General features: G+C 42.5%; 1 protein-coding gene across 4 annotated transcripts; it reads right to left on the bottom strand.

The window, feature by feature from the left end:
- Positions 1 to 143: 143 nt before the first annotated feature.
- On the bottom strand, positions 144 to 21,691 carry nsd3 (nuclear receptor binding SET domain protein 3). 4 transcript variants are annotated; one of them, XM_080766437.1, is made up of 25 exons: positions 21,293 to 21,691; positions 18,789 to 19,636; positions 18,404 to 18,667; positions 18,030 to 18,192; positions 17,508 to 17,662; positions 15,417 to 16,067; positions 15,126 to 15,294; positions 14,914 to 15,014; positions 14,722 to 14,767; positions 14,213 to 14,343; positions 13,668 to 13,793; positions 13,430 to 13,556; positions 13,085 to 13,285; positions 12,770 to 12,949; positions 11,263 to 11,409; positions 9,476 to 9,632; positions 8,025 to 8,227; positions 7,801 to 7,913; positions 7,235 to 7,381; positions 6,541 to 6,663; positions 6,323 to 6,439; positions 5,979 to 6,120; positions 5,732 to 5,838; positions 5,414 to 5,618; positions 144 to 4,863 (listed from the first exon to the last, which is right to left on the bottom strand). In XM_080766437.1, the coding sequence occupies exons 2-25, from the start codon at positions 19,590 to 19,592 to the stop codon at positions 4,598 to 4,600; spliced, it is 4,845 nt and encodes a 1,614-aa protein (XP_080622563.1). In that variant the 5' UTR covers positions 19,593 to 19,636; positions 21,293 to 21,691; the 3' UTR covers positions 144 to 4,597. The 4 variants fall into 4 exon arrangements, with proteins under 4 accessions (XP_080622563.1, XP_080622564.1, XP_080622562.1 ...); XM_080766438.1 differs by having other exon boundaries at positions 11,263 to 11,286; positions 15,126 to 15,297; XM_080766436.1 differs by having other exon boundaries at positions 15,126 to 15,297.
- Positions 21,692 to 22,202: the final 511 nt, after the last annotated feature.

Raw genomic sequence — 22,202 nt, forward strand, 5'->3', positions numbered from 1 at the left:
CCAATCCGACTCTGCAGCGCATCAAATGGCCACGTCAGTCATGTTGTACAGTCGCCATCTACTGGTCACCATCTATTCTACCCCATCCTTTGCAATTTACTCAAATTCAAAGAATAGTTTTAAATTAATTGAGCAAGACCGGGACATTTCCACTGAGACAGAGTACAGCTTTATTAAAGTCAAACTTCAGGCATGTCTGAACTCCTTCAACTCAACTTTAGAATGAAAAAAGGACAGAATCAATAGTCTCAAATAAAAAGACAGTCATGTACTACAAAAAGAGTGTTGTCCCAACAGTCACACACATTTAGAAGCAGAATTGTACAGGCAATAGCACGCCACAGTAACATGATCCTATGCAAGTTCAATGCAAACTATTTACAAGTCTTCAACAATATGCAATAACACAGGTTGAACAGTAATCATTGTCAACATGGCATTTTGTGTTCATCCACGTTTTAATCGAAGCAACACAGAGAAATGACCCCAGTTGGATTGCAAATAACTGTAAGCAATTTCACTACATATAAAAAGAGATGAGTGTTTATGAAACCAATGTTGTTTAATTTCCAATGCTGTTCTGACAGCATGACAATAAAAAATGACAGCAACACTGCACAGAGAAAAAAAAAGTAATCACAGTGAACTGAGAAATACTGTTGTGTTCACACATTTGAGGGGTGGATGGGTTGGGGTTTGGGTTGGTTAGGGGGTCAGTCAGTTTTGGGCATAAAAAAATCTGCAAAATTCTGGACATTTAGAAAAATATTTCTGCTTGTTAGCATCCCTTAAATGAGAGCCACCATGCAGTCTTCTCAAAAGCATGGCTACTGAGCAATAATCAAAAAACAATAAACAGTATAATGCAGAACCAATTTTAAGTAAATGTAATCATGCTGCACACAGTGACAGAAAAATGAGGCATAATACTGTTGTTTATCATCAACGTGTTCACCTGGTCGATGCAAAAATACAGGCTGTTTATGCAGAATCTCTTTGCAACAGAAAAATAAAAAGAATAAAGATTTAAGCAGATAGGTACAGAAATTAAACACATTTGTATTTAATTAAACTGACAAATGTATACTCTCCACCTGATAAGAAAAAGAGTATAACCACTGACTCCTCTTTGAATAATCTCTTATTGGAAAAAGAAAACAAAAAAAACAGTGCTCACCTTTGCGTGCATTTGGACAAGGCTTGGAGACCAGTTAGTCAGATTGAAGACATATGATCTAATTTCTAAATCACAGATATATTAACCTCACTCAACCTATCGCTAAAGTCTAATAATTGTGAACATATGAATCTGTTGTATCAAAATTAATAGAATAAATACAAAATAAAGAATGTCAAATAAAAGGAAATTCAAGTTCAACTCACACTGTTCATTCAAATACCCAAAAAGTGCTTTAATAATGCACCCAGGTGACAATGAGCTGTGTTAAGTATGAAACAAAATACTGCTCATCTTGAATGTAAATTTGGCAAATTTAAGAGAAAAATCTAGTCTTATAAAGAATATAAATCAAAAGAGTCAATTGTTGTTTTCTTATTTGTCCTATAAGTCATGTATGCATTAGGAAAAGTCTTAATTGATTTGAAGAGATTGGCATCATTTAATCCTGGTATTTGATTGGTATGACTACCAATCACCTAAGGAGTCTTTATAGACAGAGAAAACAAATAGTTATCAAAAGCATAGACTATGGCATGATTACAAATATTTTCTTGAGTTATCTCATGTGTCCATGCACATATATTATAGCACAAAACCTGAAAGTAATGGCAATATATGGAAATATTGGATTGCATTAGGGCTGCCATCTCATCAGAATTCATTATTTTGTCAAGTAGATTTGCACACAGGAAATGTTATCTTTTGAGTTTGGTACATTCTAATTGTCATTCACTTAGTGGATTTGGTCTTAGTCAACCAAGACTTTGTTAATTGTTGATTAATCGAATACGGTACGCTATTTTATCCCATGCTGAAGTTATTTTGTGGAAGATGTACATCGCTGGTATGCACGTATTAGATTTAAAGAGGTCCTACTGCATGTAGACATCAGAAATTTTACTGATTTGATTAAATAAACAAATGTATTAAACAACAAATTCTATAACTATACTACTTGACTAATAAGTTATTTACTCGAGGACAGCCCAATATTGCATTATGGTGCTTTAACACCAATACAGAAAGTCACGATAAGGTGGCTTAATATATGACCAGCTGCTGTTACCAAATGTGGAATCATTACACATACACAAAAGGGGAAAACAATCAAATAAAAATATTCAATGACTATACATATACATAAACATGATAAACTCCCCATACTTTTTTATGTCCATTTCACCGCAGATGGAGACCATCCTCTACTGGTGTTTGAAACTGAAAATGGACTGGTATAAAATATGGTGCAATAAATACAAAAAACATTGGCTTTGACAGATGAGGGTTTAAAAACACTGTACATAAGTGTGTAACATTATTTTTTACATTATACTGGAGTGCTGTATAACGGTATGTGTCCTACTTTATATAAAACCTAACCATGAGGATACCCTCGAGATCAGTCACTGCACTGAGAAAGAATGAAAACAGAACAAGGTTGTAACGGTGTTCTTGTACCTTGGACGACACAGAAGGAGTTAACTAAATGGAAGAAGAGGCTATAGCTAGGTTGGCAGTCATTCCAATTTGAGTGAAAAACAAACAGCATTTAGGACATAACTATGCCCCAGAACTATGTCAAGCGCTCACAATGGTTGGATTTTTGACCAAGAGCAAGTTACAACACAGTTTAAATTTCAACATTACTACAGAGAAGAGGTATTTTTTTTAAAACATTTATACTTGCCATAGGTTTCTTGTATATACATTTCTGTATATGTAAGACCTACCTAAATTGGGTAGTGATAAGCCGCATGAAAGTCTTTCAGAAAGATTTGGCAAAAAAATAAAGAAATAAAAAGGAAGAAAAGGAAACATTGGCGCTCACAGTACACAACATTACTGAAATGAAACTGCATCTTTGCAGCAGTTCTTACAGCCAGAGTCGTATGGTTGATTTCTACTTGACTGTGCGCTGTGCCGCGTACCGGAAATAGAAGATCTACAAGCTCATTATCGTTGTGAAACAGTTTGTGAGCTTGTATATCATCTATTTTTTGTTTGCGAGTCCAGTTCACCACAAAGTAATAATCACGCTATACTGAGGTGATCCCTTAAGGCTCATAACAATACTTCAGACAGCACCAGTAATCATGAACCGGGGACTCTTCAAGTGCTTATCTAGTTAACAACTGCCGGAGAAAAAAGCGAACAGAAATTGTCAGACCCTTCAAGTCAACAAAATGTATTTGTACACTTGTGAAAAAATGAAATAAAAAAGAATAAAATGCGTTCAGCATTTCAATCTCGTTGGAGCAATCAACGTGACAAGGCTGCAGGTTGTCATCATCGCTGATTCGCTTCACCTCTCAATCCCTCCTATTCTTTAGTAGGCTACTTTACAATATAATGGGGCCAATTACGTATGTACACAGTGGCAAGTGAGAACGGCGATATGAAAAAACGAAACAAAACAAAATCACAAGGACGTCTGTAATGTCATACTGTACCATTACTATATACCATTATAATTCACCTTAATCGGACTATATTCACAAGGTTTGTGTAATGTTTAACACCTAAAGAAATGTAATACACCACTCACTGAGATGAAGTGAGAGATAATCTGTCTGTAAACATTAACAAACATAGATACTGTATATAATTATATTCATCATCTATACTCATAAGTATATTAAAACCATGTCTAAGTAAGGTTGGAATGTAGTGTGATCCTGAAAGAAAAAAAATTGCACAAATCTGTCCTTTCCCCTGCTCCTGTTTGTTAAGATAAATAGAATGACAGTTCACGTCTGGAGTGTCGATCGCTGTGTGTGTGTGTGTGTGTGTGTGTGTGTGTGAGTGTGTGTGAGAGTGTGTGCGTGGTGTTTTGGGGGTGGGGGTGTTGGCTCTGCCATGTCGCTGTGCAGTAGAGCCATCTTGTGTGTGAGCCGAAGATGCCCGCCCCAGGAGTAACCGCAACTCACATCAAGTAAACAAAGAGATGAGCAGCATGGCGCAGAGGTCGGGGTGGGGTGTGGGAGTTATTCTGCCGCTCCCCCTCTACCTCCCTCGATGAGTTCTTTCAAAAGTGCCGGCGACACACAAGATAATAACACTTAAAATTTCTACAGCTGTAGAAAGTGTAAAATAAAAACAACAACAAAGAAAAACAACCCACAATGGAGGTGGCTGGTTTGGGCTTTTCGACTGCAGAGAGCGCTGCGACCATGATGTGTGTGGTAACACACAGAGGCAACGGGAACATGATGACTCGTTAGCCTCCTGCTGGCACTCCAGACAAATGTGCGATCAGTTATGCAGCTCTGGATTTTATCAGTATTCGTCGAGAAAAGCACCGTAGTTCTCCTCATAGCGAGCTGCTCAGGAAATCAGGCTCTCGCCAACAGGTGAGCACTATGACAGGGGGCGGGGTTGGGGGTCGTTGGGGGTTGGGTGTGTTGAGGTGAGGTACTCTCAAGCTAGCTGGGAGGACTCCCCGTCAGGCTCCTCTTTGACCCTGCCAGGGCTCAGGCTGGGGCTGGACGGCCGGGTGGAGTTGGCATTGGAGCCCAGGGGACTGAGGGGGTTGTGGTTCGAGCAGCAGAGGCGACCATCCAGGGAGGAGGGCGTGAGAACTCCCGCTTCATGGTCCCGGCAGAAGGAGCGGGGGCAGAAGTCACAGGGAGAAACGGCAGGGGCGCCGCACACACTGCAGTCATGCCATGGGCATTCCCAACGGCCTTCCAACCAAGAGACAAAGGGTATATTATTTGGATACAGGGATAGATGCCATTTTTGTGGATGAAATGCATCCCCTTCATTCAATTAGGGGGATGTGTTTTATGTTTTGCTAGTCCACTGTCTTTTTAAACATAAACTATTATTACCAAAGCCCTCTATATGAAGAGCTTTGCCATTTACCTTGCGTCAGATTCAAAACAGCAGTAATGACGTTTGTTTGACATTGAAACATCATTTCTTGCTTTAAAAACAAATAATATCACTATCCCAATATGAAGGGTCGCTATGAAGTCTTTGCATTGGTTTACAATGCAGCTATTCTTTTAATTTCATAATTGTTTGCTCACAGTTTTAAATGTTGAATTTAGATGTCGTATCAGTAAGCGGAGACTAGACTATTGCAGTTGACTGTTCCTTGACTTAATTCAAGGGCAATACAGGACATTTATACAAACATACATTTTATAACCAGATGCCTGAACACATTCTGCCAAAAGCTTCCATGCATGCATGCAAACCACACACAAGGCAAGTGCGTTTTGTCCATACCGTAGGGAGGCTTGGTGAGGTTGAGACACAGCAGGTGGTACGCTTTGGGACACTCCTTCTTATCACACATCACCAGCTCCCCACCCTCGCCACAGCAGAAGCAGAAGTACTCGTGTGTGTGTTTGCCTTCCGGACGCAGCTTCCTCTTCTTAGGCCTCAGCTTGGCGTTCCTGGCCTTCTCCTCCTTCTCCATCACCACGGCACTCTGGGAAAAAGAATAAAATTAGGTCAAAAGAAGAAAGAAAAACATGTTTCTTTCAAAGGTCAATCAAAAGTCTGGTGTTAATTAAAATCAACAGTGAACGAAGCTTTCCCCACCGTCGGCTGCACCCCCAAGAACCCAGAGCAGTTGTCCGCCCCGCAGTGGCAAGACGCTCTCCTGTTGCCCACACAGTGCAGATTGTAGTTGAACGTCAGCTCTGAGCCTGTGGGAGATGAGAGATGACTTCTGCATAAAAATAAAGACTTATCTGCCATTGAATGTGTACATGCATAAGATAAGAGGGATAAAAGGAGCTTGTGAAATAATATTGCTGAGTGAGTTGCGTGTGCATGTCAAACCGACCGGCCTCGATGTCGCAGAGGGTGAAGAATCCTATGCGAACGTCTCCGTTGACTGTCCATTTCTGGGTCTCACAGTTGGGGCTGCAGCTATGATTTATAAACCGAGAAGAGTTTCCTTTGGGTCCTGCATCTATTACACGATCCTTAGAGGAAAGGTTTTTTGATGTTAGAAGAGAGTTAAATACATTTAGCCAATCATCAAACTCTGGTGTTGTCCAACATATCAATTAGCGCTCAGTTAAAGGAAAAAAATTTAAACCCAAACAGTATTCCAGATCTCCAGAAACAAGGCTGAGAGCCCCTACTTTAATTAGGACATCTCTTCATTATGCATTGTCGTGTTACCTTAGTGAGAGTAAGCATGTAGAAGTTGGTCACGTGGTTCTCATGAGCACGTTTGATCCGCTGCTGAGTCTCCTCTGTGTCTATTACCTCTCCCACATACTCTGTCACAAAGTCGCCCTGCAAGAAAAGCACATTTGAAAACAAAACAAAAACAACTCCCTGACAGAAGGCATCAAGGCATACTGGAGTGGTGAGTTCTGACTGACCCCGACACTCACCTTCCTGAGGGCCTGGTTGGTCCGGAGGCCCCAGCCACGGCCCTCTGTCTTTATCACCTCAGTCTCTGCATAGAGACGCTTGGAGAAACACTGGTTCTCACAGCTATCTCCTGCTGGACATACCTGTAAGGACAGCATAAGTATCATCAAGCAGTCAAGTGTTGCTGTACTTATTCACCTGCTCAGTGTTTCATTATCAATCGTCATTGAAACAGACAAGACAGCAGAGAGGAAGAATGGGAGGCACAGGTAGCATATCATACCTGCATCAATACATTATTCACAGCGTTGGCCATATACTGTAATAATAAACACTAAAAAACTAAAAAAAACACGTCGTAGTAGCCTACTGCTTTGGTATCTAGTTCAATTAGTATCAGAATTGAGAATATGGTATCTAGTTCAAATGTGCGATGGGTAATGTTTCTGGTTTATTTAGGCTTGCTTCTGCACCAGTAGCAGAAAAGAGGTCTACTCTACGGCGCCTTAATACCCCGTTTTTACCACCCCGCGGCTATCGACAGGCTCTACCTGTCAGTACCCAACTGAGCATATTCAGTCAGTGCTCAATGCTATCCTTCAAGTCCAGACGCGATGGCACAGCACCCTCTACAACAGAAACAGACTCCACCGTGCCAACGTCGGCACGGCGGAGGAGAGCTAGCTTTAGTTGGAAAATGAGCAACACACAGACCTGTGGATGGCACTCGTACTGCAGCATGCGATTGAGACACTGGGACTCAAGGTTGCAAGGATGCTCGTCTGTTGATTTGCAGTTGCATCGAGGGATCTCTGCAAGGTCAGCTACATGCACCTGCACTTTCCCCACTGGTTTATTGGACTGTAAAAAAAGATCACAACACATCCACATCCATAGAAAATCCCTGAATCCATTTGTTTGCAGTATGACCATAGAATGTTCCAATGTCATGATGAGTTTGCTGGCTTGTTTGTACCATCTTAAAGACGTTGTGAAATGGATTGTTTTGGTCATTTTATTTTGAGGTCTGAAACAGACGGAAATCAGAAGAAGAGGCCAGTGTTTGTGTATGTAGCCTGCCACTCACGCAGCCCAGCCCAAGGTATTTTTCATTTCACCACATCTTTAAGGCAATATTATCTTGATGAACTTGAAGGATGGATTATTCGTAAGGTACATACTGTGTGTTATTATAAGTGTTGAGTCAAAGTTTGTTACTTAGCACGAAAAGGTTGGAGAGTGGAGGCATTCTACCATGTATGACATTAAGGTGGTATTACCTTGATGATTTTGTACGGCGGTGGTTTGCGTGAATTACGTTCCTGCTCCAGAGCCTCCCTGCTCTCCCTCTGAGCCTTGAGCTCCTGGAACCTCCGGGCTGCCTCCTCTAGAGCTGGAACACAGTAGCACACCTCTCTCAAACACACATTCATCAGCAATGTTCCACCACTAAATCAGAAATAGATGGGAAATAACTATCTTTTGACCGATGCAAAATAAATACCTTTCTTGAAGGTTTTGTTGATGTTGATCTGGCCAGTGGCAAAGTTCTTGTCGTTCTCCACATAGGGGAAGACGCGGCCTTGGTTGATCCAATAGTAGTCATGTGAACCAAAGAAGAAGACGGGGAAGTCGCCAATGTCATGGCGGAGACTCTGGATGTTGGACGGCACCAGGCGAGGGTTGCAGATCTCTGCTGGCCACCACCTGTGAGAAAAAAAAGGCACCCAGACATTTCAGTACAGTCAAACACTTTTAAAATAGCCGATCTACAAGCTAACAACGTATCGATGTAGATTGGCTAGTTAAACTATTTTTTTATGTTTTAAAATAGTAAGAAATGGCAAATACGTTTAGGGATAAGGGGCAAAATGCCCATAGTCTAAAAGGATATAACAGAGAAAAGAAAAGTCCTTAGGGTCTTATTTACATTCAGTTTTATGGTATTCAATTCATAATATGACATGAAAAATAACAACAAATTTCAAATCATCACAAAAAATGACACTCGTGTGAAGGTAGCCTTTTATCCAAATGATGACGTCTGATGATGTCAACAACATGACATCATGGACATTTTGTGCTCAAACGGACATTCCGTGCTCAAAGGGACGGACAGACAGAAAGACATACATACACACACAAAGCTGTGCATTGGAGCGGCTGCACTAGAGAGTGTCACTCAAAAATAAGTGAGGGGCGCTCTTATCATCGTACATCATCATGACGTAACGTGTCGATTTGCTTGTCCTACTGTATATGATGTACATTCTCCATTCATTGTCAATGGGAATTTTAATGTTTGTGTAAGATGAAAGTCTACACTAAAAGCTTAATATAGGAGGGGCGCCCCTCAAAAAGGACGTGTGTATACTGTAGGTTGGGAAAAAAGGAAGGGGGCTATAAAGACTACGGGAGGAGCGATAATTTCCTCTCCCTTTGACCTGCTGAAAAGTGGATTTTCAGGGTCAGGGCATTCCACATTTGGGTGGCAGTGCTCTAGATTAGAAGGAGAATAAAAGTGGGTGGTAACATATCGTTGTTCACACTCCCTCTAGCATAGACATAGAAAGGTAGACGCCTCCTTCGGCTCTGGGGCAAATTGAGGGCAAGCTTCCGCGTTGGTCTTGGAAAGTAATGAAAGGAACTAGGAAGCGACGTGAGTCACGTGACTCGACGCCGGGGATGCGCCATATAACGGGGCACTACCGCCCTCAGTTTTATACATGTCGCTCCAATGAATTGCAGCAGCAAATGAGGCGTCCACCTTTCTATGTCCATGCCCTCTAGTATTGTGGTTGTGGGTGTCGCTCACTTTTTTTTAGGTAGTTAAGTCATTAAGTCATTAAGGAAAGGGGCGTAGACAGGAAAGGGTAGGCAGTGAGCATGAGTGTGGGAAGAACAAAGCAGAAGATGAAAAGATGTGTAAATGTTGCATTCTGGACTCCTGCTCACCTGTAGTTTCCCAGTTTGACCCAGACTATTTGTTTGTAGTGAGGCTTCCTTCCTGCCCTGCAGTCACCACAGGACCATGCCCCCTCTGGCATTTCCATCTCCAGACACTCCGGGTGATATGAGGCAGGGCATGAGTCACAGCACAGCAACTTGCCTCCTGCATAGGTGTGGATGTTTGTGACATAAGAAATGAGTGTGCAGAAAAAGAAGCAGTATGTAGTTAGATGATGCACCTTAAAACCTGGCCATACTCTGAATCTTATTTGCAGACGCACCTCGGTTATGCATAATATTGTACTTCTAGGAACTTCAAAGCAACTTCTACAGGAAATAATCAACTTGTCAAGTTGGGGTTTTCCAAATTAGCATTAGAACCTCGAATCAGAGCCATAGTAAACATTTTAGAATAATTAGAATATTAATATTGAATTTAAAATAAACTCCAATGGCCAAGAGATTTTCGCAAATACAGCAACTTGTATAATATACACACAGCTTGACCACACCTATTTATCAACGTCACGTTTGATTTCTACCCTTTAAGGAAACAAAACATTATTTTGTCACTTTTTGCAGGTAGTACTTATATGGAAGATTGGGAACCCCTGATTGATCAAGTCTTCATATCGGTTGTAATTTCAACCACGGTCTTAGTTGGCACGTCCAATAATCAGATTCAGGGTACAGAACCAGGGCCTATCTACAATCAAAACATGCAGCAGAAACGGCCCATGGCAAAAAGGCTGACATGCAGTCCTGCCATCATAGCAAACTGTTCTAGCTCCACATCCTGCAAAGACCAGCTTGCATGGAATGAAATCATGTTTCAAACAAAAACTTCACTTGTCAATTATACTTTTGATTCTTATTTTAAGAACTGACGAGCGAGAATACAATACCATGAAATGTTAACAACAAAAAAAAGGTAGGAACCCGACATTGTTGGTATTTACGAGCGCCTGGATTCAGGACGCACCGGTGTATATGACCAGATGGTATGCCAAACATATTATCACAATGTTTCATGTGTGTGTTTCATGTGTGTTCATGAATGTTTCATTCACCCTCTGTCCTTAATTTCTTGTATCTCCCTTATCCACAAATATAAGCAAAAACTGCCTAAAAAGAGAATATAAGAAAAAGTGAATTCCATCCAAGGCAGGTCCACATTTGAAGGAATGGAGTTGAAAAATGTCACAGTCAGCAAAACAGAGGAGAGCTTGAGCATGGCCTGTCAGAGCCCAGGATGAGCGAAATCAAAGCCCAAAGTGCTGAAGCAAAGATGCGGCATGCTTCTGGCAGCAATAAGCCCCACATACAGTACAACAGATGATAGAGTTATTTCACTTTTGATAACTACACACACATGGGTGCAGTGTAGTTATCGCAGCCTACCTCTCCAATCAAACGCTCCCAAATGGAAAATACAGTCAGTGTGATGACTGTGCAACTAGCCCAGAAGAGTTTCTACTTAAATGTTAATACAATTCTGAGTATAGTACATACTTAGTACAAGGTCTAAGTATGGCTGATTCACAACCATGTGAGGAGCAGCTTGATGTGAAGTGTAGGCCCGTCTAATCACATCATCTGCATAGGGTTATTTGTGCGTCGCTCTACAATTAACTGCAGCAAAACAACCAGTTAATTCACTTAGCACTTCAAGGCTTCCGAATGAAAGATGCGATAAGGAGGGAAGTCAAATGAGAGAGAGAAAAAACTGGGAGCAGGCACAAGCACAGACACACGCCAACGAGGCAGAGAAGATGAAGAAATGGTTCAGTTACCTTTCCCCACATTCTTTTTGGTAGCTGACGAAGAAGAGGGAATCATAGGTAATTTCAACTCAGCACGATTTGACTCAGTCAGAAGGTAGTGGGACTTAAAGGCATATGAACTTAATATGGTGTCAGTAAGGTCCTGCACTAACAGCCCTACACAAGACACACAGGAAGAGACGGGAGTGAGCCGCAATCAAACTAACATAACCGTGGTTTCACAAGAGAGAGAGAGAGAGAACACACACACATACACACACGCTCGCTCGCACACATGCACTCACACAGACACACACCCATGTGCGCACGCAGTCGCACACACACACACACACACACACACACACACACACACACACACACACACACACACACACACACACACACATTGTTAGAACACAGAGAAAAAACACAAGTAGAAATGAAAGAAGGCTTGTCCTGGGCTGATACAGTGCACTCAACTTACTGCTAAATGGTCCGACATTCCAAAGCAATAATCTATGTTGTGATGACTTGGCACTTACTAGTCAAATTTTGTTAAAGGATTATTCCGGATTTACCATTTTCTTACCTTAATTATTATGTCCAATAACGATTGGTAGAGGTGAAAAATGACATAACTCCAAACAGAGCCCACTGGAGCTCCGACCGTGCGCCATAGGTAATACGCTAAATCGCTTTTTTGATCGCTTGGAATTTATTTTTCCCCCCACACATCTGTCTTTCATAATGACCAGATACGATGCACAGTGTTTTGTCTTTAAGGGGTTTCTGTAAAAAGGCGAACAAGCCTATGACCCAGCACGCATGCTCTGAGCTCTGCTGGGCTCTGTTTGAAGTTATGTAATCTTTCACCTCTACCACTCATTATTGGATATAATAACGTCTATAATAACTTACTTAAGTACTGCATCTTTTACTGGTCATCATCACCAGACAGTACATTTGTAAATATGAAGTGCAGTGTAACAGACCTGTTCATCCTTCATTAACATTAGTAACATGACAAAGAACAAATATCATATTTCAATATCATATTTCAGAGCACTGCTGGTACTTGGGAATAGAGCCGGACCAGATTTCTAGGTCCGATGCTGATACCACATTTGGAGAGTCCTAGACCACAGATTACCAAGGTTTTGACCAATAATCGTTGAAGAAGCAATTAAACAAATATAAAATAAACACATAAACTGAACTTCAAAAAAGTAAATTGTCCACTTAAGGCCTCTTTAAATAATTTTTGAAACATTTCAAAATAGGGACACCAGGTTGAAAGTGGATAAAATCAGGTCTGGCTCTACTCAAGGGCCAGGCCAACAACGCTAAACATGAAAGCTATAGGAGTATAATAAACAAAACATCTGAACCACTCAAGTCTCTGTTTTTCATCCATCATAAGGTTTACTGAATCATTTAAAAAAAAAAGAGAAATGAAAAACACAACAGGACTACGTTACGGTTCTGAATTGGCCCTGTTGGGAGAGAGTTAGTGCAGTGTGGGACGACGCAAGCTCACCTCTGGCACAGAGGAAGCACCATCCCACGTTGATGGGTGAGGACTGGAGGCCATTCCGCTTGGTGCTGCTGTGGTTGCTGCAGATGATGATGTGAGGTGTGAGTGCCATGCTGCCCGCTGCCACACAGCTGTCACCTGTGTGATAAGCTACAGGGCAGCGGATGCAACGCATCATGCGCCCTGGGGACAGAGATGAAAGAACCAAATTCAAATAACGACAAGACCATTTTAAAAGTGGTGTAGATAACATTTAGTCACTAGATGTCGCACGACACATTCCCTGAGCCATGTCGATAAGGCAGCACTCATGCTCACCTTTACTGGCACGCTGCAGGTCTTTCTCCAAGCAACAGGTAGAGCAGCTGTGCTGCGGGCAGCAAAACCCCCCACACGGACTGCTAGTGGTGCCCGGGAGTTTACGCACACAGTCCTCATGGTAGAAACAGCCACATCCTACCACAGAGCAGCGAGTCACCTCCTTTCCTGAAGCTTTACAGCTAAAACAAGAATGATTACCTATGGGGAGAGAGAAATAGAGAGCTAAATAGAGCCACACAGTAGAATTCTACATCTAAAACTGCCAGATCAATTGTGAATATGTGCTGTTGGGGGGGGGGGGGGGGGTGAGGATATTTCGAGGGTCCCATCATCATGTCTCACCGTTCTTACACTCCAGACAAGTGAACTTGCCATCGGGAAGAGACGCCATGCCCAGACACTCAAGGTGAAACTGCCTGCTGCAGTCGCCTTCACACACGACCAAGCCGTCACCATACACCTCACAGATCTACACAAGCACACACACAACAATCAAAATCTCATAGAGACATGCGTATACATACAGTATGTGTATAATCGTTAACGGGAGGTTGACAACGTGACATTGTGCAGCGGTCACCTGGCATACGGTGTCTCTCTTGCCAGTGCTGCTGCCCTGACGAGACAGACTGGAGTCCACTGACTGAGTGTCTGAGGCATCAGCGTCTGCTGCTGCAGGGCTATCCAGACTCTTCCCAAATAAACCCTGGACACGATAGAGAGAGAGAGAGAGAGAGAGAGAGAGAGAGAGAGAGAGAGAATGGATTAAAGCTAAATACAATCTCACAACAAAATGTGCGATTTGTGAAACAGTGTAAATGGAGCCCCCCATACTAGAGCTGTTTCCTAAACAATTAACACATTTACAATGATGTTTTAGTAATATTGTTCTTCCTGTTCTACATACTGTCAGCCAGGCGAAGAAATCACAGATTGAGGCTTTAACTATTTCTAGATTGACCACTTCAAATGCCCTATAATCTTAAAACATAGGCACCGCCACCCATCTAAAAGCTATATGGCTAATATGCTTCCATAGAAGACACGCTTGTTTGATTGTGTGAGACATGGAGAAAGTTCATGCGTCTGCATTTGCGGTGCTGTGTTTTATTTTGCCAAACCCACCTGGGAATCGTTTAGGCCCCTGGAGTCAGAATCGGAGGTATCTCTGTACTGAGATGAAGCCATCTCCACATCTGTCGATGCCCTACTCCGCTTCTTTAGTGGCTTGCACGCATCCGAGATCTCACTGGCCCCTAATCATTATTCAAAGGATGGCAAAAGAATACAATGATTTCATTTCCGAGATAACGATACAACATTTATTATACTTAGAATTTGTCATTATAAATTATTATATTACTATAAATACATTAATATCAGTAAATTAGCACCCCAGGTTTTTACTTTGTACAGAGGTGCTACCTGAGAGATGTGCAAGAGAAACTAACAATATGAACCCTATTGTCCCTATTCTGAGCATGTCATAAACATTCAGTTAAAATAGGCAAATATTCACCATCTACACAAGCTCACAACATGTTGCAATGTGACGTGTTGTGAGCTTGTAGATCCCGTATGTAAAGTATGTAAATACATAGTAGTTAGAAGAACAATGATCTTTGAACAATCACCTTTCTGTGAGCCCGTCCTCAGCATTGTCTCAGGAGCCATCTCAGCCTGTGATGAGATTGCACCAGGTTAGAGAGTTTTTAGGGTGATTTTAGTGTCACAAAGTGAAAGTGCAGCATTTGCCCCAACAAAATGTCATTTATTTCCAATATTGTATCAGATTAGCCTGATGACCTTCAAGGTGTTAGCAGTACCTGCTCCTTTTTGGTTTTCTTCTTAGGGACGGGGTCATTGCCTCTCTCTGACTCAGACCTGCTCCTGACCGACCGCCGCTGCTGTTTCCTCTCCTGAGAACCTGAAAACAAAGAGCATGCATGTGTGTGAGAAGAGAAAGGCTGTGGTCTCATTAAGCTGATAATTTGCTCCATCGACAGTCCACCATGCCATATGCCTGCATGTTCCGTACTTGGCGAACTGCTGTGGTGAGAGCCAGGAGAGGAGGTAGGCTGTGTGCCTCCCTCCTCGCTTCGGCGACTGGCTGGGGAACCTCTCCTCTCCTCCCCTTCCTCCTCAGCCTCAGCTTCGTCTCCATCTTCCTCTTCCTCTGGGCTGGGCTCAGGTTTAACTCCACATTCCTGCTGTGTAAAAACAAAGAGTAAAGACCACACTTATATCAATGCTGTTGCGTATCAATGTGTACATGGTGTCCAACACCATCTTGAAACATCAACCAGAGCCTGGCTTGGCTCACACCTACCTCAGGTGAGCAGTACCCTAGGTCGGGCTGCTTGGTCTCTCCCTCCACCCTCTCTGTCCTCTCCTCCTCTTTTTCCCTTTTCGGCGAGGGGGCAGCTCTCTTCTGCAGGAGAGGCCAGTCACACTTGGTGATCTCCACGTTCAGCTTTTTCATGGTGATGGAGAGAGGCAGCAGCTTTCTGGCTGCCGCCGTTTTCCAGGCCCTGACCGGGGGCGGAGACTCCTGCCGCCCCCCCGACTCTGAGTCGACTTCCTGGCTTGGGGAGCTAGCACGGCTGGTGTCTCCCCTCTGGTTCTTCTCGCCATCCGGGCCCTGGGGATGAGCCGGGTCGTTGGCATTGGGGATGCTGCACTGCCTCCTGGGCAACTGTCTACGTGGCTGCTGTTCTCTGTTTGGTGACACAACCGTGGCATTTTCCTTCTTGCCCGCTGAGCTGCTGCTGCTGGAGCGCTGCTGCCGGGCCGCCGGAACACGTCTGTCAGTCCGACTGCCCGTCTTCTTGGTGGGTGGGGGCTCATTGGGGTCTGGGTCGACATAGATGAAGGTGTAGTTGTCAATGCGTTCCTGCCGTGTCATCAGGAAAGCATCCTCGGCATGGCCCACGCCCACCTCCCACTGGGCACGCTCTTTCTGAGGGATGGGTTTCTGCAGCTGGGGTAGAAAGCACGCAATAGACACAAATGTGTTGGTGAATGTCTTGTATTAGATCACGTGTGGTTGTTGCTTGAGCCCTGCATCAGGAGCGGGATTTTGTGGTTTATTGATTATATCTGTACTGTACTTGTTTTTGTGGTTATTGTGCTATTTTATCACTTTAAATTCACATTTTGTTGTTTATGTCTAATGTTTATCATGTTGCTCTGTTCCCTTGTCCTGTAAAGCACTTTGTAACTATGTTTGGAAAAGTGCTATACCAATAAATTCAATTATTTTCGTTATTTAAATACCTGCAGTTGGGAACAGGCAGTCAAAATAAATCATTGCAGCCGTGGGTAGGCATGCAGGAGAAGATAGGAGTGGGATTAAGAAAAGAGTCCTGCGCAGAGCTCTAGTTGTTGCCGTTTGTTAGTACTTTTGTCTTGAAGCACCCTAATTAGGAAGGCATCGGGCAGATTTGAAGGGCTTGCCACTTTTTCTTCTTTTTTGGTTGAATGCTTCAGTGTGTTAGATGGTTGTATCTCTGGTGTCTCTCTTTCTCTACTCTTTTTATACTTTGTTTAGTCACTTTGTTTTGTGTACTGTAGCTCAAACAAACTGGGATGTGCAGGGACAAACTTGGATGTGCAGGAACGTGGTGCGTGACTAGTTTGTGTGGTGGGACCTGCACTTCACTGTTGCTGGGTTACCAGTGGGTTGCTACTTGGTAAACAATATTTGTATGTATTGGTTGACTGCATTGTGACATTTTGTGTTGTGGTTGTCTAGTTCACTTTTAGTTTGGTCACTTGAATGTTGTTCTGCTAAATAGCACTGCTCTTTATTTCATTTGTGATAGAAACTCTGCAGCTAATTTTACAAATAACTTTCCATCCATCCATCTTCAACTGATATTTCCAGTCTTCCCTTTCCAGAGCAATATTAGCAACTCTTGGGGGATCCTGAGGCGTTCCCAGGCCAGTGTGGAGATATAATCCTCCCATCTGGTCCGTGGTCTGCTACAGGATCTCTTCCCAGTGAGACGTACAGCAAGGACCTCCCTAGTGAGATCTGTACTAGATGCCAGAACCACCTTATTTTCCATGTCAAGCAGCAGCGGTTCTACTCCAAGTCTCTCATGTATGACTGAACTTCTCAGTCTCACTATATCTCTAAGGCCGGCCACCCGTATCCACAATCTAATTATTTTGGTCATGTCAGTCGAACCGAACTGACATTGGTTGTTCCTGTGTAGTATGCAGCAACCTTGACATGGGAAAAGCTTTCCGTTTTCTGTAACATTTTGACTGTTGAGCAGCAACATGTTTTTATGTTAATAAACCCTATAGCATGGGTATTCTTAAAGGTGTGAGATGTAACAATTTGCAATAGAGTTCTTCATGCCTTCCCTAAATATGATATTCCTAATCTGCTATTAAGTGATGGTATATACACCTTGTGTTTTTCAGCAAGGTTTGAAGTCTTGCGTATTGTCTCAGTTTGCAACTCCTCAAACTGGTGTTCTCCCTGGTACATGACGATCCTCTTCTCGTGGATCCATGCTCGCTCAGCCACACTGCCAAAGAACTGGACATGATACTCCCTATGACCTAAAAAGACCAGAAAATCAGGTAAACACACTTTACATGCACAGTAAAAATCCAGAGTGTTCATTTATCTCTGACCTGTATGAACATTTCAGTCAATTTAGTTTATCTGAAACAAGGCTAAAAGATGTATATCATGCAAAATCATGTCATGTGTCATTATGTGAATATGTCCATCTTTATATTGAGCTTTTGTTCCACCTCTATTCACATATAGAGATGTCACTACCTAGTCTATTACTTTTATCCTGACGATAACGATCAAAATGTCACATGTAGCATGTATGTTATCATGTATGGTAATGTACCATACATTGTATGGTATCTCTCCACATGGTTTTGTATGCATCGTATGCATGCAGACCGTTACCTCTGGTGTTGATACGTGTGTGGACTTTCATCTGGGGGTCTGAGGAAATCATGCAGGGCCACCAGGGGAATGTGCCCACCTTGGACCACACCAGATCTCCGATCACAAACTCCTTACAGAAGCCTGTCTCCTGGATCACTGAAGGGTGATGAACCTTTGAGACCTAAAGGGGAGAGTTAAGAACGTCATGATAATGACCAATGATAAATAACTGCATGTATATATATATATTTTTTTTACTTTTGTATCCCCCTTGTTTGTAAACCCCTTTATCATCATCATGATAAAGGTACCGCTCACTTCACAGTGCACAAGTGTGAGTTCTTTATCTGGTAGTTGACAAGCACATGGAAGGGAGTCAAAGCTTCTCTTGCCTTTGGTGTCTTTGGCTCAGCTTTGATAACAGTTTTCTGAGGAGTCTCTTTCTGAGCCGTCTCCGTCTGAGCCACAGGTAGTTCTCTGTGTTGAGGCTGGATGCTGGTGTCCTCTGCCTGGTCCGTGGGACTGGGACTTCCCTGTGACTGTCCCAGATCCAGACCCTGTTTTTGGGCCTGCCCTTGCAATCGCACACTCTTTTTCCTCTTCTCCTTCTTCCTCTCATGTCTGCGCTGTACCTGCGTATCTGTCCTTTGAGACTCCTGTTGAGGATTTAAAAAAGAAAATTGTGATGTGAGCAGTTACATCAACCATCTGTACTTCTCAATGATGATTTCACTAATTTAATCATCTATAATTGTAACTTGGACATGCTCACACTACCTGCATCTCCTGTAGCAAATCACCACATAGAGCAGATTCAAAAAGCTCTTTGCCATTCTGGTAGGTCTTTATGATCTTGAGCTTAATTTCCGGAGAGCTGGTTTTCTTCAGCACACTGCTGGGCATAGCGGATGGGGCATGAGCTGGCTGAGAAGAGGGGGTACTGTCCAATAATGAAGGGGGAGGGCTGGAGGAGGGCAGGAGTAACGGGGGAGGTGGTGGAAGTGTATGGGTCATAATGTGTGGTGTTTGGGCAAGGGAGGACATTGGCGGAGGGCTTTGAGGGTGAATGTGTGGGTGCGCATGCGGATGAGGATGTAGATGAGGTGGGTTTGAGTGGTAGTGGTGCGCATGGTGGTGAAGAGGGTGATGGTGGAGGTGTGGGTGGTGCGAGGGGAGGGGAGGGGACACAGGCGACAGGGGCCTGTCCTGGAGCCCTGGGCCTCTCAGCACTGTGCTCTCTCCTGGCATGAGGCCGTGGTCTCCGTAACTCCGAATGGTGCCGTAGCCATTGGCGGAGCCGTTGGGGTACTGAGAGTACATGGAGAACTTGGTCTGAGGCTCGTAGAGGCCCAGGCCCGGAGGGTAACCATTGGAGACATGGGGCATGTCCTCCGAGGCAGAGGGCGGGTACGAGAACTCTGCATCCAGAGCAGCATCGTAGGAGGGCCCTCCATCCTCACCCGGATCACTACCGGTGTCGTAGGTGCCCTCCTGCCGGATGTTGGCTGAGTCAATGAGCTGAGGGGGTTGCTGAATTGTATTTCCCATGATCCCTTGCATGAAAGAGAAGGAGAAATCCATTGTTGTGCTCCTGCATCCTTAACTGTGTTTTTCTCTGGCTGGACCTGCAGGATGAGTGATAAACAACTGACTGAAAACAAAAGCACCATACTCCAACATGAAAGATGTCAACTCTGTATAATCTATTCTACTGTATATGTTTCTATAAATCAAGGCAAGCAAATATCTTAATTTGTTAAAATATTAAATATAAAAAAATATTAAAGGTAAGACAACTCATTGAAAGCTGAGCATTAGGTTTTTATCCACCACTTATCTGGAACAAACTCCCAGGAAACTGCATGTCTGCTAATACTATTCTTATTTCTTTTAAAACACAACTTTAAAAATACTTTTCTGTTTGCCACTGCCTTTGATTGAGTTATTTGTCTTTTCTCTTAATCTGCACTGTAACTGTTGTTTTGTTTGTTTTATGCATCCTTGTAATTTCATAATTTTATAATTGTGTTTCCTTAATTGTTTGATGACGTTCTGTGTAGACTAGAGCACATTGCATTACCTTGTTGTTGAAATGCCTTGCCTAGGATGTGCTATTCTCCTCAGTCCATAGGAAACAACTGTGGTCTCATGTTATTACTTGGCATTGAACATGTAAGAACACTGACAATGTGCCAATCAGTAATTTGTGCCTCAAAGAGCTGTCAATTAGATATCTACTCAAAATTGGGAGCAACAGGATCTATCTTTTTCTAAAGACCTAATGATATCTCATATCATATTACTAATATCATATCATATAAACATATTACTTGATTAATTGAATACACTGGAAACAATGCAAACAAGCCCTTGGGCGTTTTGTGTTATCCTTTTAGCATAATTGTATATTCATACCAGTGTACTATTTGCACAAAAAATAATTCAATCAGTTCTCAGGACTCAAATTTGCTGCTGGGAGGATAATATAGCATCACACAATATTGAGTCAATTATCTTATTTTTCCACAAATATTATATCGATATATATCAACAAAACAGCTGAGTAGATGCTTTGGTCTTTGGAATTCTTTGAGTTGTGTCAGAATTCTTCCGTGAGACCCATTCAAATCCGCGTTAAACGTTAAATACCATGTCAATACCATAGTCCTTTGATCACAATGCTACTGAACAGACCCAGGGGCAGCAGGCTGCCTTCCTTCCACACGACGATGTAAACATCCATGGTGTCAACCTATGCACCATCTTCGTGCGTTTTGGATATAGTCATAGCTTCACTGTTACAAGCATTGACACACATTTTACATGTGTTGTTACGTTTGGAAAATGACTGCGCAGACAAAAATATTTCACTGGAACTGGTAGCTAGCCAATAGCTACCAGTTTTTTTTACAACATATATATATAAAAAAATATCTTCTTCTTTAAAACATGTATAAAGATGTTATGTTCTTGATACTGGCACATGTCGACATGTTGCAGATTTGCGATGTATATAAGGCAGGAAACAAGATGAAAAGGCAGCTAACATTAGCTATGCTACATTGACAATATGGCTGCCTTTATCCCTTTAAATCAAATTTGTCTAGCGTGATTATAACTCCATCAATGCTTTTGAAGGAAATCAAAATGTTAAAAAAAACAAGCAACGACTACGCGGCCATTCACTCGTGTACATGCAGCAATACAACGGTAAACACGCTTATCTCTGGAGAGAAAGCAAAACGGAGCACAGTAAAGATGCTGTGGAAAAATGTCAATACCTTCAGTGTGTCCCATTCTAAACACATACACCAGGATACGTTTCCGCGTGCAATCTGTAAAAATTGTAAAAAAAAATAAAATAAAAAATAAAGATCGCAGATTATTGACCGCAGGCCTCTTCGTTTTAACGCTATTCTGAATAGATGGGGGTGGGGGGGTTAACGTAACTGATCGCTACCCAATCCCATTCCTGCCTCTTCCTCAATCTGCAGGAGCTAAAGCTAGAGGAGCATTTTGGTAGAATCTTGATCCAGGAGAGGAATGTGCAAACTCTCGCCCCTATCTATCTATATGCTATATCTATATCTGCCTCTGATTCTGTACTAGTCTATTTAAACATAATATAGCTTTCTCTTCCTCCAGCTAACAAAAGCACCCTAGCTGCTGCTCCCCTGCTACGGGGCCTTGTACTCCGCTCAGCGCCAAATCACAAGCACCCGATTGGACTGTAGGTGGAGGGGGTCTTCTTCATCAGATCCACCATAACGGGTGGGTTTTTAGCTCATCGTTATCATGAACACATTATTGTAAACAATAAACAAAACAAGTATTCATATATAAAATAATAAGGTGATTCAGCTGCAAGCGCCTTGCTGTAATGCAATAAGAAATCAGGGCTGTCCAAAAAAACAATCGAAAGATATAAATGTACTGAAGGAAATGTTATTACTGGCATGGCATGTGATCGTGAACATTGCAATCAACCTTTAGAAAGATGATTAATCGCTATGACATTGCAATAAGAGGATGGTGTTTCTCTGGGCAGTGGGCAAAAGGATATCTTAATCTTATTTTAGATAGATCTATGGACCAAAGCTAAAATAGATCTAAAAGTCATCAACGCGTTACTTCAATCATGGCTTTTTAGAGATCTGTTCTTTTGACGATCGACACCGTCGTACCTCGGAG

Source organism: Protomyctophum bolini (assembly GCF_963924005.1).
Source record: "Protomyctophum bolini genome assembly, chromosome: 6".
NCBI classification, from domain to species: Eukaryota; Metazoa; Chordata; class Actinopteri; order Myctophiformes; family Myctophidae; genus Protomyctophum; species Protomyctophum bolini.